Genomic DNA, 16,470 nt, shown 5'->3' with positions numbered 1-16,470 from the left:
CTTATGTATCCATTTTTCAGAAGGTTTGGAGATTTTTTATTGCCGGTGTAACAGAAGTATGGTTCTGTGCCCCACTTAGGAAACTGTGTTTGACCGTGGGCTTACAACATCACCAAGCGGGACAGTATTCCTCTTGGTTAAGTCATTGGTGAAGATGCTGTTCCTTAGCATGGTTCTTAAATCCTGTTTTGTGTACACGCATAAGAAAAACCCTGATAACTTTACATAGTTGAGCACAGTTTTCTGCATGCTCAAAGGAACAATTGTTAGTGTAACACAGCTCTGACACTAACATGTTTGCATACTCAGTAAATCTTTACCTTAGCTCTTAGTATCAAATGGGCCACATTTAGTGTTAGAGGAACCTAATGCTTCCGTCAGTTTTATTGTATACGCTGATTTTGTCCATGCGTGTGTTTTATATCAAAAGCATGACAATTATGAGACAAATCTGTGTGTTTTGGTTTGTAGGGTTGGTTTTTGATAAATTGTAGGGACCAGCTCTTTTTAGAGTTTGATCTTAAAATCCACGGTTAATTGAGAAATGCAGGCTCTTTCATTTTCCCGGCTCGTAAGAATTCTGAAATTTATTTGGGCAACTGATCAAAGACTAAAATCCCAAAATGAGATGCGAGTGTCTTGGGTGATTTGAGAATAACAGTCTACATTGCACTTAAAGTGCAGAATCTCTTAAAGCAAAGGCTTGTTCCTTCAGCAGCTTCCTTAGAAAAACTTAGCAGTTATTTAATGCATGGGCAATAAGAGCCTGTTTCAGTATTAATGTTACGGTTGAGATGTAAACTGCATTGGCACTAAATCCCATCTAACTTTTCTTTTATACAATACATTTTTTCCCTGTGTGCAAGTAGCCATTTGATTCACTTCTGTGTCAGGACAAATCATGCTTAAAATTGCTTGGTCACAGGATCCTTCAAGGTTTGACTCATGGCAGGATGTACATCCAGGCCTTGAAGTCTATCAGGTTGGATCCTTACTCCAAGAATCAGGAAACACTAGCCACACTGTCGCAAAGGATCAGTGAACCAGAATGAGGGGCGGGTGGTGGTCTTGTGCAGGCCTGACAGGTTCAGGGGTAGGATGAACCTGAGTGTCCACAGGAGGAAATGGGATCTGACCTTTGTGTTTGAAACTGTTTGTTTGTACCTTCCAGTAAGGAACTGGCAGCTAACTCCAGGAAAGGGAAGTTCAACCTTTTCTAGAAAACTGCTAACACCCAGTCTTGTTACCTTGACAAGAACCCATTATGCATCTGTAATCCGTGACAGATTGCTCTTTTGTAAATCCTGCACACAAACTGGATGATCCAACTCACTTATATTAAACTGTCTTAGGCATATCACTATAAATGGGTTTCCTGTTTCTAGATGCTTGGTGTAGGTTATGGAGATAAATGCTTTTTACAACACTTTGTAATAGAAGTACTAACACAGGAAACTATTGCCATTTCACAGCCTGCAGTTCATAGTATCTCATATATCTGGGGATTTTGGAGGGCTCAGTCACATGATGGGCATCCCTGAATTAAATTGCAGTGTGCTGTCTGATGGGCTATTGTGTGTGATCTCTGCAGAGAACCTGTATTTTGTAATCATGTGAAAAGGTGTTAAGTGTGCACCTGCTAAAACATAATAAGTCTCTTGTATCTCAGAAGGCTACTATTCTCCTTAATAAATTGTGCCTTCAAACCAGTCTGATGCTGATTGACTTGAGTTAAATTACTGCTTTTGTTTTTGTCTTTGCAGTCCTCCTACTCCCAGTTATTGGCAGCTACATGCCTTACAAAACTTGTGTCACGCACAAACAACCCTTTGCCATTGGAACAGCGAATAGACATTCGTGAGTAGAAGTCCTTTTCCACGGTCAAATTAGTGCTCTGGTACATAGATGGTATAATGTGATAAATGACTAATTTACTACTTAATGGTGACTGGGAGACTTTCCATGAGTTACTAAACTATGCGAATGATCCAATAACGTAAGACGCATGATGAAAGGGGATGGTTTTTGCTTCTGTACACGATATTTTAAGCTGGGGTGGCCAATCTGCAGCACACATACTACAAGTGGCAAAAGCAGTCTGTGTGGCAGGCAGCAGATCAGGGAAGGGACAAGCAGAACAGTGGCAGCTAAGGCAGTAAGCAGAGCAGCTGACTGGGAAAGGGAAAAGGATCTGAACTGACTGTTATGACTCAGGAAAGAGACATTGGAGTCATTGTCAATAGGTTTGCTAAAACGTGAGCCCCCTGTTATCTTTCCTGCTTGGTGTAGGGGTCTGGACCTGATGATGATCTGAGGTCCCTTCTGGCCTTACAATCTATGAATTGGCTCAATGTGCAATGGCAACCGAAAAAGCCAGTAAAGTGTTGGCTATCATTGAGAAAGAAAGGAATTGAAAACAAAACAAGAACATTTATCGTGCCATTATACAAATCTGTGAGGCACCCACATCTTGAATATTGTGTTCAGTTCTGGCCTCCCCATCTCAAAAAGGAAGTAATGGAATTAGAAGAGGTACAGAGGAGGACAACCAAAATGATCAGGGGTCTGGAGAAGTTACCATACCAGAAGAGACTAAAAAGGCTAGGACTCTTCAGTTTGGATAAGAGAAGACTGAGGCGGGAAATGAAAGGGGTCTATAAAATCATGAAGGGTGTGGACCAAGTGAACAGGGAACTGTTGTTCACCAGGTCTCAGAACAGTGGAACTGGGGACACCTGCTGAAATTCGGAGGTAACAAGAGAAAGCACTGTTTTATGCAATGCATAGTTAACTTGGGGAATTCATTGCAACAGCAGGTGGTGGAGGCAGATTGTATAACCAGATTCAAAAAGAGACTGGATAAATTCATGGATGATAGAGCTATTAAGGACTTTTGAACAAAATAGTTAGAGGTATTTCCTGTGGTATCTCTAAAACAAAAATGGTGGCTGCCAAAGAGGATATTAAATAGGGGACTGATCACTCTAGATATCTGGTTTAATGCTCCTCCTCTTTAGCATCCACTTTTCCCACTGTCAGAGACAGAATGCTGGGCTTGATGGACCATTGGGCTGAGTCAGTATGGCACTTCAAGTTCTTACGTGTTATCAAACAGCAGTGAAGGAAGGTACAGGGCTAATTAGCGAGATAGCTGCCAAAAAGGTTGGCCCCCACCCATTCTAAACCAGATTACTGGGTCTGAATGTCAAATACTTGGAGGTTTCTGAATCTAGTTACCACAAATATGTGGTCTTCAGTGTCTTGATTCTGTCTGAAATGGGTTATCTGTCTCATTTTTTCTCTTCCTTGTCTGTCTCTTGATTGCAAGAGAAAGATTTAATGAGTCCAATCATAGAGAAGTGTGACTTGTACTTTTTTTTTCCTTTGTTTCTTCCTCTACTCTGGGGTGTAGTAACAGTAGAAAGGTATTGGCCAGGGTCTGTTTTTTGCCAGTGATCCTGTACGGGGATATTTTTTCCTGTCTAACTCCTATCTGTGTGAAAGCTTAGGGCTAAATTAGTCTCTTCATATCCAAAAAAACAGGTGTTATGGGGAGGAAACCTAGATTTTCAGCACCCATTGTTTTGTCTTTCAGGGAACTATGTGCTGAACTACCTTGCCACCCGGCCAAAGCTGGCAACTTTTGTAACACAAGCACTAATTCAGTTATACGCCAGGATCACAAAGTTGGGCTGGTTCGACTGTCAGAAGGATGAGTATGTCTTCAGAAATGTGATCACAGATGTCACAAGGTTTTTACAGGTCAGGAGCATTTTCTTCTTTTCTTTTTTTCCCCTTTGATCATAAGCTTCTTTTTTCTTTTTCTTTTTCTTTTTTTCTTTTTCTTTTTCTTTTTTTCTTTTTTCTTTTTTTCTTTTTCTTTTTCTTTTTCTTTTTTTCTTTTTCTTTTTCTTTTTCTTGTCTGTGGGATGCTATTGTCCACGTATTACATGAGTTGCCCTAGTGGGCTAGTCTGTTAGCTAATCTATTTAATTGTTTGTTTCCATTCCAGCAGCTATTCCTACTACTCCTCCTACAGGTCATCATCACCTGTCCTGACAGTTGTCTCGTTTTAGATAGTATGTCATTTGAGGAAGGAATTGTCTCTTACTAAAATGCCAGGTGCTCATTGTGCTCTCAGTTTTCAACTACCATGCAGCTCTTGAGGGTTTCATTTATGTAATACCTCTCTGCAATCCCCAAACTTAAGTGGTCCCTGCCAAGTGTTGAAAAATGAAAGATACTGGGACCTTGTGTTAAACCGAGGGATCACATGAATGACGCTCACTTTTTTCCACTGCAGTGCATCTCTCCTGGACTTGAGTTGCTTATAAACTTGTTAGTAAGTCAAATCCTATTCCTGGTAAGCAGGTGTCTGTATCTAGACCATCCCCACAACTGGATGCTTGTTGGCTGTCAGTAGTGAAGCCAAAGCTAAAGACTGTATGGGCCTTAAGGACAAGCTGCTTTGACCCACCACTGGTTGTCCTGTCCCATCCCCCTACCCCCCATTGCTGGAGCTGTGTGGATTTTGTTATTCCAATTCTGTTATTGAAACTTCTATTAACAGGGCTGTTGGCTGGTATTTTTTTATGATCACTAAGGTCTTCAGCCTACAACAATTGTGGTTCATGCACTTAACTTAAGCAGCAATTGCAGTGGAACTAATAACTGCATTAAATTAGACGTGTGCAGATCTTTAGAGGACAAACTGTAAACATGTATCAAAGATGCCATAAAAACATTGTATGTCTGTAATCTGTTTAAATAAAAGCAGGTGTATTTTGTTTGATTACTCCTTGAATAGTTTAAGTTTTGCCAAACTTCTCAGCAGCTGTCAAATAGTAAATACCACAAACAGTTCCTTTAAATGTTTTTTTCAGCTCATCCTGTTGCACTATAATATTGCTGTTAACCAGGGACATGGCATCTCCAGCCAGGCAGACCTGATTGTCAGTATGTTGGCACTTGCTTGTAATTGCAGTGAAAGTTGGTAGGAACAGTGTGACACTGCTCTTTTTTTTCTCTCTCCCTATCCCATCTTTTTCATCAGGATAGCGTAGAACACTGCATCATAGGAGTGACAATCCTGTCTCAACTAACTAATGAAATTAATCAAGTAAGTGCTACAGCCTTCCTCAGTGAAGTAAGTGTCCAATTTTCTCATTCATATTGTGTTCTGCTGTGTGTCTGCGCTTTTTTGTTGTTTTAATGCAGTCCTATGCCTTTGTGGTAAGACAATGACATTTCCTGTGTTACAAGGGCTATTTTTTTTCTATCCTCTTGTTCTTTGTAGTATTTCCCATCTTCTTTAGTATCCACATGTGTAATAGTCTGATAAATATTGAAACAGTGTGTCAGCAAATGGTTTCTCAACCAGTGCCACCCTTAACTGTGAAGCTAACCCCCTCAGCCCAAATTACCCAAGCATCACTGTCAGTTTTGTTGTTCTCCATCCTTTTTTTTTTTCCCCTCTCTCTCTGGGTTTTTTAATGGACTCTCATGCAAAAAAAAAAAAAAAAAAAAAAAGCCCTTTCTTCTGGGTCAGCAGACATTCCAGTACGACTTTCTAGGGTTATAAATTTAGGGCATAAACATAAGAAATGCATTGAATATTCTGTTTGCTTTTCCTTGCAAATCCAAAGTCTCTCAGCATCATGTGAAACATGCACCAGTGCTACTGTTTCCCAAATCACAAGGCAGGTAGAGGGGTGGAGGGGTTAAATGATATGCCCAGCCCTTCATTTGAATTGGTAGCAGAAGTGAACCAGGACTGGAGATTATGACTCCTTGTCCTGTGCTCAGATCCCAGTCGCATCATAGTCTTTCTCCAGTATGAATTTAGGATGCGTAGTTTGATTGCAACAAAGCAAGCAACCAGCAGAAATAGGCTGCTAAAGCTTGAATTATTTTCAGCCATCAACTCTGCAGGCGCATTTAAGAATTGCAATGTAGATGGCTGCCAGTTGTCCATAGAAGTGATTTTTCTGGGGGACCTTTCTGGTTTGGCTAGCCTACTACTACTAAGTTTGTTGAAAGGGCCAATACTTATCAGTTGTGTTAAGTGATTCAACTTTTATTTGATTAATATAAAATTTAACTTTTTTCCTACTAATACTTGTTGGTTGAACTTTTTTCCTACTAATACTAATACCTGGTTGAATTAACATGGCTTTGATAGTGAGATTGTAATGTAGAGTTAAAACAATCATTTGCAATCCAAGTATAGGCCAGAACTTTAATACTTTGGTGTCTAAAGGTTGTGTCCTGACTTGGTGCAAAGCACCCCCAGCTGCTACTGAATCTGGTGTAGTTCAGCGCCTCTAAAAACAAAGAGCCTTATGATAACAAGTAAGGCATGCCATTGAGATGAATGAGCAGCAGAAAGGAGTTTTCAGATTAAACGTGTCTTTATGTTGGCTGTTAACACATATGGTGCAGACTTTAATGTAGTGGAGTTGTAAAAGAATCTGGCAATCTCCCAATTGATTCACAGTTAAAGGTAAAGGTGCCTTGAAATTTCCTGCTCATCCATGTATCTTCTCACTTGACTCTGACTGCCAGTTGGGTTCAGGAGATGATGGCTTTTCCTGATGGTAACTGACTCTCTATCTGCTGGCAATTTTACATGCAAGAATGAAAATAGACTAGTCTCTAAGAAGATATTTAGTGGATGAGCCCATGTGAGTCGAGAACTATGAGACCCAGATTAGGGAACTGAGTTTCTAAATCTTATAGGCACTGTTCAAATTTTATCCTGTTCCAGGGGTGGGCAATGATTTGGGCCAGTGGGCCACACTGGGCGTTTTGCTAAGCTGTTGCAGGCTGGGTCAGTGCCCTCCCCCCATGCAACAGCAACTCAGCAAAACACCATATGTGAGATAGGGCCATGGGCAGGCAGGGGACAGTGTTTGGGAATGGGAGGGGCAGGCAAGGCCAGGATCACAGGGCAGGGTTATGGGGCAGTGACAGCGCAGAGCCAGGGCAGAGCCGCAATCCTGCATGCCCCTGCCTCCCTGCACACCCCTGTGCTTGCGGAATCCATGCTCATCACAGGGGTTTGTGGATAGTGGGTTGTGGCTCTGCCCCAGGCCCTGGCCCCACACTGTCACGGTCCCCAGATCCCAATGTTTTCCCAGCACTACCCACCTGTCTTGCTCCTAGATACCACTTCCTGCCTGCCCGCAGCCCCATCCCAACTGCTCAGCTGCCTGCACGGGTCCTGCAGTGGGTGCAGGGTGGGCAGCTTGGGGCAGTGGGGCTGGGGCTGGTGACTGCAACAGCCAGAATGAGCTGCCACTACTGGGGCTGTTGGGAAATGGAGTCCAGCTGCTGCCACAACACCCCAGTCCCACTGCATTCCCGGGGGCCATGGAACTGGCTGCATGTGCCACAGCCTAAGCTGCCCCCTGCTCTGGTGCCAGGTGGGACCAAGGGACATACCACAGGCTGAACAAAATCCCTTGACGGGCCATGTTTTGTCCACCCCTGTCCTAATTCTTCTAGAATTGGTTCAAGCAGACTTGGTTTAAATGAGTTTTGCTTTCTAGCAGAGATAAATAGAACTATGTTTTTTAAACAGTTTGGAAACATTTTTTAACTTAACACTCTAGCCAGACAATGTAGTTTGTCAATAGCTCAGTGAAACATGACAGCACAGGAGCCATTGTTCTACATTAATAGAACATAATACAATTCTAATGTGTCCCTTCAGTTTAATCAACTAGTAGAGTGCAGGGGGAATGTCTTGATGTTTCGATAATATTTTATTGGCCTTGTTCCAGCTCATTCCACTACCTTGCTTTCTTTTCTGCCAATGACTTCTAAGCACTAGCTTTCTCTCTGCCCAGGCGGACACTACCCACCCTCTGACCAAGCACAGGAAAATAGCCTCTTCGTTCCGAGATTCATCTTTATTTGATATCTTCACACTCTCGTGCAACTTATTGAAACAGGTAGGGAGATTTATGTTTGGTATTGTACCCCTGAAGCAATTCATGTTGGGGGTGCAAAATATTAAACTGATGGCCTGTCTGGGGTACCTGCTATGGGACAAGTCCTTTCTTCATAGAAATGTCTGGTTTTCCTTGCCCCTGCCTTTGGGGACACTTTCACAATGGGTTCCTAGCTCTCACTTCACAGCATACTTTTGTATGGCAGAACTGTATAGAGCCATGTTTATACACAGGGTGATATCCCAGCTTTCTCTTCCAATCTGTAAGTTAAGAGTCCAATATAGATTTTATAGATTAATTTTTTTTTTAAGTACACTGCCATGACTACACCTCTTCCACAGAAAGTATTTTCTTAGGTTATGTGCTTTGGGTGTAAACATTGTTGTGGAGGAAGCTACTGATTTTTAAAAAGTCTCTGCATTAAGAAGTTTTTGACATATAAGCACTGAGAATAAAACTCTACACACAAAAATTTAAAAGCTGCCAGTATTATCTGATCCTTTTTTCTCAGTGGTTGCATATTCTTGCTCTTGAGTTAATTATCAATGAAACCAAGTGAAATCCTAGTGAAGGAATTTTTATAGTCCTTGCTTGTGTTAAAAGGTCAAGGTAAAAGCTTTAGGGGAGCCAGTGGTTCACCTTGACTCATTTAGGAGAGAGTTATGGACTGTCTTGTCTTTACTAGGATTTTACCTTCTAATAGTCACTCCATGTTAACTAAATTGTGAGACGATCATATGTTTTCCTTGTGAAGATGTACCTGAAAAGAGCAGCAGTAAGCATCACTGGACTTTCAACGTTATTGTGCCGGTATCAACTCTTGTGTGTCAGTCTAAATATATTTTTGTTCTGGCATAAACATGGGTTGGTGGTGTGATTTATAGAATCCTATAAGGGACTCCAGGGTAATCTAAGCCAGAGAAACCGGCTTAAACTCATGCCCGTCCAGCTTCTTAGAAACCTTAGATGGAGAAAATTGCTAAACTTCTGTATCGATTGATTATTGTTAGCAAGGTAGTCATGTTGGTGCATCACCTAATGTGATAAATGTTTCAAGGCATATTGTACCAGTGTGCCTGATTGGCCTTTTTGTCCAGGAATAACTAGAGCAGCATGAGCACCTCTGCACCAGTAATGGCATCCACTGTAAGGAGCTTGTGCCACTATAGTTAATTAGAAGGAAACAAAACTTTCTAGCATAAGCAAGATTTTTACTTGCAAGAAAAAGGGTTGCTCTACAAGGAAATACCTAGTGCTTTATTCCATGCAGGTAACTGATCTGTAACATCCCCAGATTTACTCAAAGGGGTACTGCCACATGAGGAAAGTCACGAACAGCATAATGGTGTCACTGTGAATAAGAAAGTGGAACTGTGGGAATGGTGGGACATTGACCGTTTGGGTTTTGCTTGTGAAGCTGAGTGAAGTGTCAAAGCTGAACAAACAGTGGGGGGTAGGAAGCAAGCTTGATTTTAAAAAACGGAGACTGAAGTATTTTCTTTTTGTTAGTAATGCACCTAACAGCATGGGTGTCGCAAACTTCCTTTACATTTTGGCAGGATTCTTTTAAAGTTGTATGATTAAATTAATTGTCCCCAGAAGGTGAATTGGAACCTGGTAGTTTGAATTAAGCCAATTGTTGAGGAAACACCCTCATACTCTGTCTGTCCATACCTCGTGGGCACGCTGCTTTTTTTTTCCTAGAATGCCCTGTTTAAGGACAAATCGGAGTGTTTTCACTTATCTCACTTAATGTCCTTGTTTCCTGGTAATAAACACCTACTGCCCCATTTACTCCTTTGTTATCCATTTGGCAGCTTAAAGAAGCCTCCTTTTCATAAGCCAGATGTTTCCAAGGTGATCCTCTTGAAGGGTGGAGGATTGGGCTGCTAGGAGCTAATGATTACATGTGGATGGTTGTCATAAAAGCAGCGTCCAATTAGGCAGTCATTGAAGAACACAATACAGGCTCCTCAGAGGGAGAGGCAGACATTTCCAACAGTTTCATAAACTGCTGAGATCACCTTGTAGTGGACTTGAAGGGTAAAAGGCATTTAAAAGCACAAAGCACTGTGTCAAGCACAGACCGTCTGTCATATCCCCAGAGTCCAGATCCAGGTGTGGCTTTAGAACAGGTGTGAGCTGATCCAGCGTCTCAACCTCAAGAAGAACCTTGCATTGCCTCAATGTCCCATGTCCTCTGTGCTCACAACAGGGCTTTGCATTGGGCCAGGGTTTATTCAGATAGTTTGTGCAACAAAATGAATGCATTTATTTCCTTCCTAAAGGCTAAGCTCTAGTAACAGGATTCCCTCCTGCTAAATGCATGCCAAGCAGATAAAGTATTCCTGTGGTCTATCCTTCTAAAAATTTCATAATCTGATGAATCTTCCAAAAGAAATATTAGTTGGCACACAAGCATGGGTGCTAGGAGTGTGTGAAGCGGGCCTATTTGATTCAGATTTGGCCTGACAATTTGTTGATTCGGATCACTGTCCCTGATTCAGTTCAGCCAAATCTGAAGATTTGATGCTGATTCAGAGAATCAGTGATTTGGACATAGATACAGCTTTAAATGTTTTTTCTACATACCTCGAGGTACCAGCATGGCTTTTGAACGCTGTGATGCTGGGGCAGATGGAGCATCCCACAGAATTGCGGTGGGGGGGGCCCTACGTGCTCTGTGGCAAACCTGGAAGTGGACCGGAAATGCTTTCAGTCCACTTGCGGGTCCTCCAGAAAGTGCACGGGAGCCCCCCAGCAATCAGCTGTGGAGGGATCCCCCAACCCAGAAAGCACCAGTTGCTGAGGCAGGGGAGCACAGTGGGGTCCCCCAGTGTGCTCTCTGGCAGACCCAGAAGTGGGCTGGAGGTGCTTCTGATCCACTTCCAGGTCTGCTGCCAAGCACTCTGGGGAGCCCCCCACACTTCTGTGGGACACTCTGTGCCCCAGCATCGCAGCATTCATGAGCCCCTGCTACCTAGAGGTATGTGGAAAAAACATTTAAAGCTGTGTCCATGTCCAAATCACTGAATCTCTCCAAATCAATTTGGAGGGTTCGGATTCGATTTAGAGAGATTAAAGGGTCTTCTGATTCGATTCGGTGACTTGGCCACCAAATCAGGCCAGATCTCCACTGCATCAAATGGGGGACCAAAGCTTCGCACAGCCCTAATAGGTGCCCTTCTATAGTACAAACCATCCTTTTTAGAGAATGACTTAAAACCTAAATGCAGATTCTGTTTTAAAAATATAGGGGACATAATATATTTAAGTGGGGTCTCAGATAGCATCTTAGCCTTGATGTCAAGGTGACACACAATGCTTATGGCTGTTGCATCGTATCAAAATGGGTCTGTGCTCCAGGCTCAGCTGCCGCTTCACTTTTTCTAAAAACCATTGCATTTTGTAGGCTTCGGGGAAGAACTTGAACTTGAATGATGAGAGCCAGCATGGCCTGCTCATGCAGCTTCTCAAGCTCACACATAATTGTCTGAACTTTGATTTCATCGGCACGTCAACAGATGAGTCCTCAGATGATCTCTGCACAGTGCAGATCCCAACTAGCTGGAGATCAGGTAAAGCTTTGAGGGACAAAACAGTATTCATCAACAGTTTACCTGTTGAAGATATGCTGGCTGACTCATGACCTATCAAATGTCTATGTATAAATCCTTGAATAGGAAACAGGAAGTACAACCCAATTGTCCCCTTGTCTGATTCCACACCTGATTCAGGATGATGATGTACATTGGTCCTAACCACGCAGGCACCCCTTTTTCTACCCCTTGAGTCTGCACTGCATAGAAATCACAAGAGAAGTTGGGCTGGAAGGGACCTTGAGAGGCCATCTTGTTCAACCCCCAGGCAGGCAAGGTCCTAGAAGGATTGAACCTGCCACCTTGGCATTGATTAGCATTATGCTGTAATCAAGTGAGCTAATCAGCCAACCACATGAACTTCAGAAATGGTGTGCTTGGTATGTGTGAAAAGCTAGAATTTGATTTTCCTTTTTAAGAAGACAGAAAATAAACTAGAAGGGAACTCTGCTAGTAAGGGAGTTCAGATCTTCTTTCACAGAACTTTTCTTAAAAATGGGGTTCCCTAACCAAGCATTCATTAAGACACTGTTGCAGTGTTTGGTAGTATTACTGCATTAATCATTTTATGTATGTTTGCTTTTTGAGTGTAAAAGGGTTTTCATTCTTGACTGCCTTGAGTTTTTTTCAGCAGCCCTTCCGCAGACTTTTAATTACTGTGGATATATGGTTTCTTGGAAGTTTGGCACTGGTTTCTAAGTCAAATATTTTCCTATTTTTTTTCATGTTGCAGTCCTTTCTTAGTGTAATGTGTGCTTGCCATCAGAGATGGGGAAGATAAACATACGTAGATCTGTTGAGTGTAGTAATTCTGTTCACAATAAAGTGCTCCTTTCTGTTTTTCAGCCTTCTTAGATTCTTCAACCCTGCAGCTGTTTTTTGACCTGTATCATTCCATCCCTCCTTCATTTTCTCCTCTGGTGAGTTTCAAGTTTGCAGATCTTATGACACTGGCCACATACAGGTGTTAAATTTCTACCGGGGGGAAAAAACATCGTTCTCCCAGTAGAAACTACAAGCATTCATTCACACTTTCTCTGGTGGGGAAACCTGCCCCTTCCAGGAGAGAGAGATTTTCCAGGTATCCATGAATGCTTATAGGCTCCATTCCTGGTCAGGTCCAGGAAGAGAGGGGAGCAGCAGCAGCAGTAGTACATCAGCAACTGGGGTCTGTCCAGTTTGGGGAAAGAACTAGGGCCTTTGTCCTGTTGTTGCCCCTGTTTCCACCACTTTTCCATGCCATGTGCCTACAGCCCTACTTCTTTGCCCACAATGGAGCAGCAGATGCCTTCCAGAACGGGGGTCCCAACACAGACTGATCCCCATTTTGGGGAAGGCGTGGAGAGCAAAGGAAAAGGGGCATCTGCAAACTAACACTTGTACAGTAGGTGTTCTCTTTCCTGGAATGATTTGAAGTGATGAAAACTTCTCAAACATTTCCACTGCTAGAAAGAAACTGTTGGAGGCTACTAAGTACTAAGAAGTGTTTGCAGTCCTGATGTTTGGCTTCTGGTTAAAATGGTAGACAGTGAGTTCAGAGCAGCACCTAAACAGTTTACCAGTACAACATGTAAAAAAAAAAAAAAAAAAAAAAAAAGTCATGAAGCTCGTCCTCAAAGAATCCATTTGTAAGCACCTGGAGGGGAAGATGATGCTTAGGAACAGTCGGCATGGTTTCGCCAAAGGGAAGTCATGCCTGACCAACCTGATTGCCGGCTATGATGAGATGACTGGTTTTGTGGATGCAGGAAGAGCAGTGCACATGATGTACCTTGCCTTGAGCAGGGCTTTTGATATGGTCTCTCTCAACATTCTCACAAGCAAGATAAGGAAATATGGGCTGGATGAATGGACTGTAAGGTGGATAGAAAACTGACTGGATCGTTGGGCTCAGAGGATAGTAATCAATGGCTCTCTGTCTGTCTGGCTGGCAGCCAGTCTCAAGCAGAGTGCCTCAGGTTGGTCTTGGGGCCAGCCTTGTTCAATATCTTCATCAGTGACCTGGAAAATGGGATGGAGTGTGCACCCTCAGCAAGTTAGCAGATGACACCAAGTTGAGGCGAGTAGTAGATACGGGCTTGGATTTAGAGAAACCTCGACAAATTGGAGGATTGCACCAAAAGAAATCTCATGAGGTTCAATAAGGACACATGCAAAATCCTGCACTTAGGATGAAATGATCCCATGTCCCGATACAGGCTGGAGATCAACTAGCTAAGCAGCAGCTCTGAAGAAAAGGACCTGGGGGTTACAATGGACAATAAGCTGAATATGAGCCAACAGTGTGCCCCTGTTGCCAAGAAGGCTAATGACATACTGGGCTGTGTTAGTAGGAGGGGTGGTTGCATATTGAGGGAAAAGGTTCTTCCCTTCTATTCTGCACTGGTGAGGCCACATCTGAAGTACTGTCTAGTTCTGGTCCCCCACACTAGAGAAGGAATGTGGACAAATTGAAGAAAGTCCAGCAGAGGGAAATGGAAATTATTAAGGGGCTGGGGGACATGACTTCTGAGGAGAGGCTGAGGGAACTGGGCATATTTAGTCTGGAGAAGAGAAGGTGGGGCGGGGGGTGGGATTTAATAGTAGCCTTCAACTCCCTGAAGCGGGGTTCCAAAGAGGACAGAGCTGGACTGTCCTCAGTGGTGGCAGATGATAGAACAAGGAGCAATGGGCTCAAATTGCAGCAAGGGAAGTTTAGGCTAGATATTAGGAAAAACTTTCTCAGCAGGAGGGGTAGTAAAGCAGTGGGACAGGTTACCTAGAGAGGTTGTACACTCTCCATCCTTGGAAGTTTTTAAGGCCCAGCTAGACAAAGCCTTGGCTGGGATGATCTAGTTGGGTCTGGTCCTGCTTTGAGGAGAGAAGTTGGACTAGATGTGACCTCCTGAGGTCCCTTCCAACCCTCATTTTCTGTGATTCTGTGATCGGGCTGTGCAAATTCCTTAACACTGAGTTGTTGCATCCAAAAGTGTTTTGACCCAGAGTTGCACTTTTGCCCTTACCTTAGCCCTTGAGAACCTCAGAGTGCTTTGCAACATAGTAAGCCTTCTACACCCACATAAAGGGGACTATAGAATAGGATTCCCAGAGATAATTTACACAGAGAGAAATCTTACCCCCAAAATTATGTAGTGAGCAGGTAGCAAATCTGCCAGGGCCCTGGTGCTGAATTCTACTCTGTGCATTGGACAGCATTCTGCCAGCCAGTGGCTACATAGCTTGGGTTTTGAGGTCGTGTGTGAAGTTCCTCATTCTCTGGCTGAGCTCAGTCCATGCATCTCTGACAAGTCCCCAAAATGTCCCTGGCCAAACCAGCACAAGTTGTGCAAAGCCTTTTTTTTTTTTTCCTTCTTACCTGGAAGTTGTTCTGAGCTGCACACGCTGCTGGTGCAACGGAAGAATTTGCAAATGCCCTTCAGGTCCCATATTAAGAGAAGCTGCCTTGCATCTTTGCTCCAAGAACTATAAGAAGTGGTCGTCACCAGTGCTGGTTAGGAGTGGGAACAATTTATATTGTTATGCTATATTGGTGTATGCTTCTCTGAAAACCATTAAGTTATTTGGGTGTGGCGGAGAGGGGGTAGCATAGAACAGGCACTCCCGTACTGTTGAATAAACACTTTTCCATTTTCATTGCAGCATTAGCTCTGGCTGGGGAGGAAAGGATCATTTCAAAGTTGTTGTGTATTGGTGTTTTGTTTTATTTTATGAGAGCAGGGAAGAATGGAAGTAGTCGCTTCATTCTAGTGCTCCTTAGTGAAGACAGAATTTCGAGCCTTAAATATGCAAGACAGATTTTAAAAAAATCTCACGCTGTTAAGCAGAAATCTAAAGCAATTAAGCCAGTAATTGCTCTGTGTTCTTGGCCATTACAGCAGCAATCAGAAAGGCTCAGCAGCCGAGCAGGTAGTCATTAGGTTGGTCAGAGGGAACAGAACTTGCCTCAGCATGAGTTGCTGCTGCACATAATTAAGTCTCTTTTTAATGTTCTTAAAGTTCAGAGCCCCATTCTGTAGTCTAGTAATAGCTTCCCTTGTGCCACTGAAGCTCTGGAATCTGCCTCCTGTTTCAGAAGTGGGGGCTGAGCTGGGACGCCGTTTTTAATATTTCATCCAAGATGCATATCTCACCATTCTTCTTCCTCTCCTTAGTCCATGTTAAGTTCTTCTAAGGAGAGAGTGGCTGGCTTTTCCTAATGCTGCTGGTAGATTTTTCAGGTCAGCCTTTGTTTACATGTAGTAATTGCATGAGAAATTAGACCTGAGAAATTGGAGGACGCAACCTGTATTTTCTGCTTTTGGCATCTGGAGAAATCCCCTATTTCTGTTGCCACATGGCAGCATAGTGGGAATTGTAATGTATGCTTTGCCTAAAGTCGGATGTTTATTAAGCCATCAAGCTGGAGAGAAGATTTCTTTATAGCGCAGTCCCTTAACCCCCTTTGTAATTTATTTGCTCCTGCCGGATTTCTCCTGCTTTTTTCTTTTCATAGAGAGAGAATTTTTGGAACTGGTTGTTAAATTTTAAGGCTGCCCCTTGAACCAGATTGATTGATTTTTTGCTACAGAATATCACAAACTTGAATGAGCTAGTGTCTCTGGTAGACGTGAAAAGCAGTAGGTTGGCCTGTTCCCTTGTGTTTGAATCGCATCTTTTTTCTTTTTTTATTCCTTTGGCGGCTTTCAGGTTTTATCCTGCTTAGTGCAGATAGCTTCTGTACGCAGATCCCTCTTTAACAACGCAGAGAGAGCAAAGTTCCTGTCTCATCTTGTTGATGGTGTTAAACGAATACTGGAGAACCCACAGGTGAGTGCATTGGAAATAGATACTGGTGTTGCTTGTGTCTCCTCTGGTGAGGTACATTGCTTTCTGGAAAGAGCTTCCACTACTGTACTTGTCACATTTGCCACTCTTCC

The 16,470-nt window shown here is 43.0% G+C and overlaps 1 protein-coding gene across 2 annotated transcripts in view; it reads left to right on the top strand.

Annotated features, from left to right (window-relative positions):
- XPO7 (exportin 7) overlaps positions 1 to 16,470 on the top strand; it is a 55,468-nt gene that overhangs the window by 17,649 nt on the left and 21,349 nt on the right. For both annotated transcript variants that reach the window (XM_090051186.1, XM_090051187.1), the window contains exons 3-9: positions 1,764 to 1,857; positions 3,596 to 3,762; positions 5,054 to 5,146; positions 7,851 to 7,955; positions 11,368 to 11,533; positions 12,401 to 12,474; positions 16,241 to 16,360. In XM_090051186.1, coding sequence (XP_089907312.1) covers positions 1,764 to 1,857; positions 3,596 to 3,762; positions 5,054 to 5,146; positions 7,851 to 7,955; positions 11,368 to 11,533; positions 12,401 to 12,474; positions 16,241 to 16,360 — 819 coding nt within the window. The remainder of the gene's footprint in view (positions 1 to 1,763; positions 1,858 to 3,595; positions 3,763 to 5,053; positions 5,147 to 7,850; positions 7,956 to 11,367; positions 11,534 to 12,400; positions 12,475 to 16,240; positions 16,361 to 16,470) is intronic.

This window comes from Crocodylus siamensis, chromosome 6 (assembly GCF_052110815.1).
Source record: "Crocodylus siamensis isolate JL-2025a chromosome 6, ASM5211081v1, whole genome shotgun sequence".
In the NCBI taxonomy this organism is placed as follows: Eukaryota; Metazoa; Chordata; order Crocodylia; family Crocodylidae; genus Crocodylus; species Crocodylus siamensis.
The sequence above is the reverse complement of the archived record's forward strand: the minus strand, read 5'-3'. Positions and strand labels throughout refer to the sequence as shown.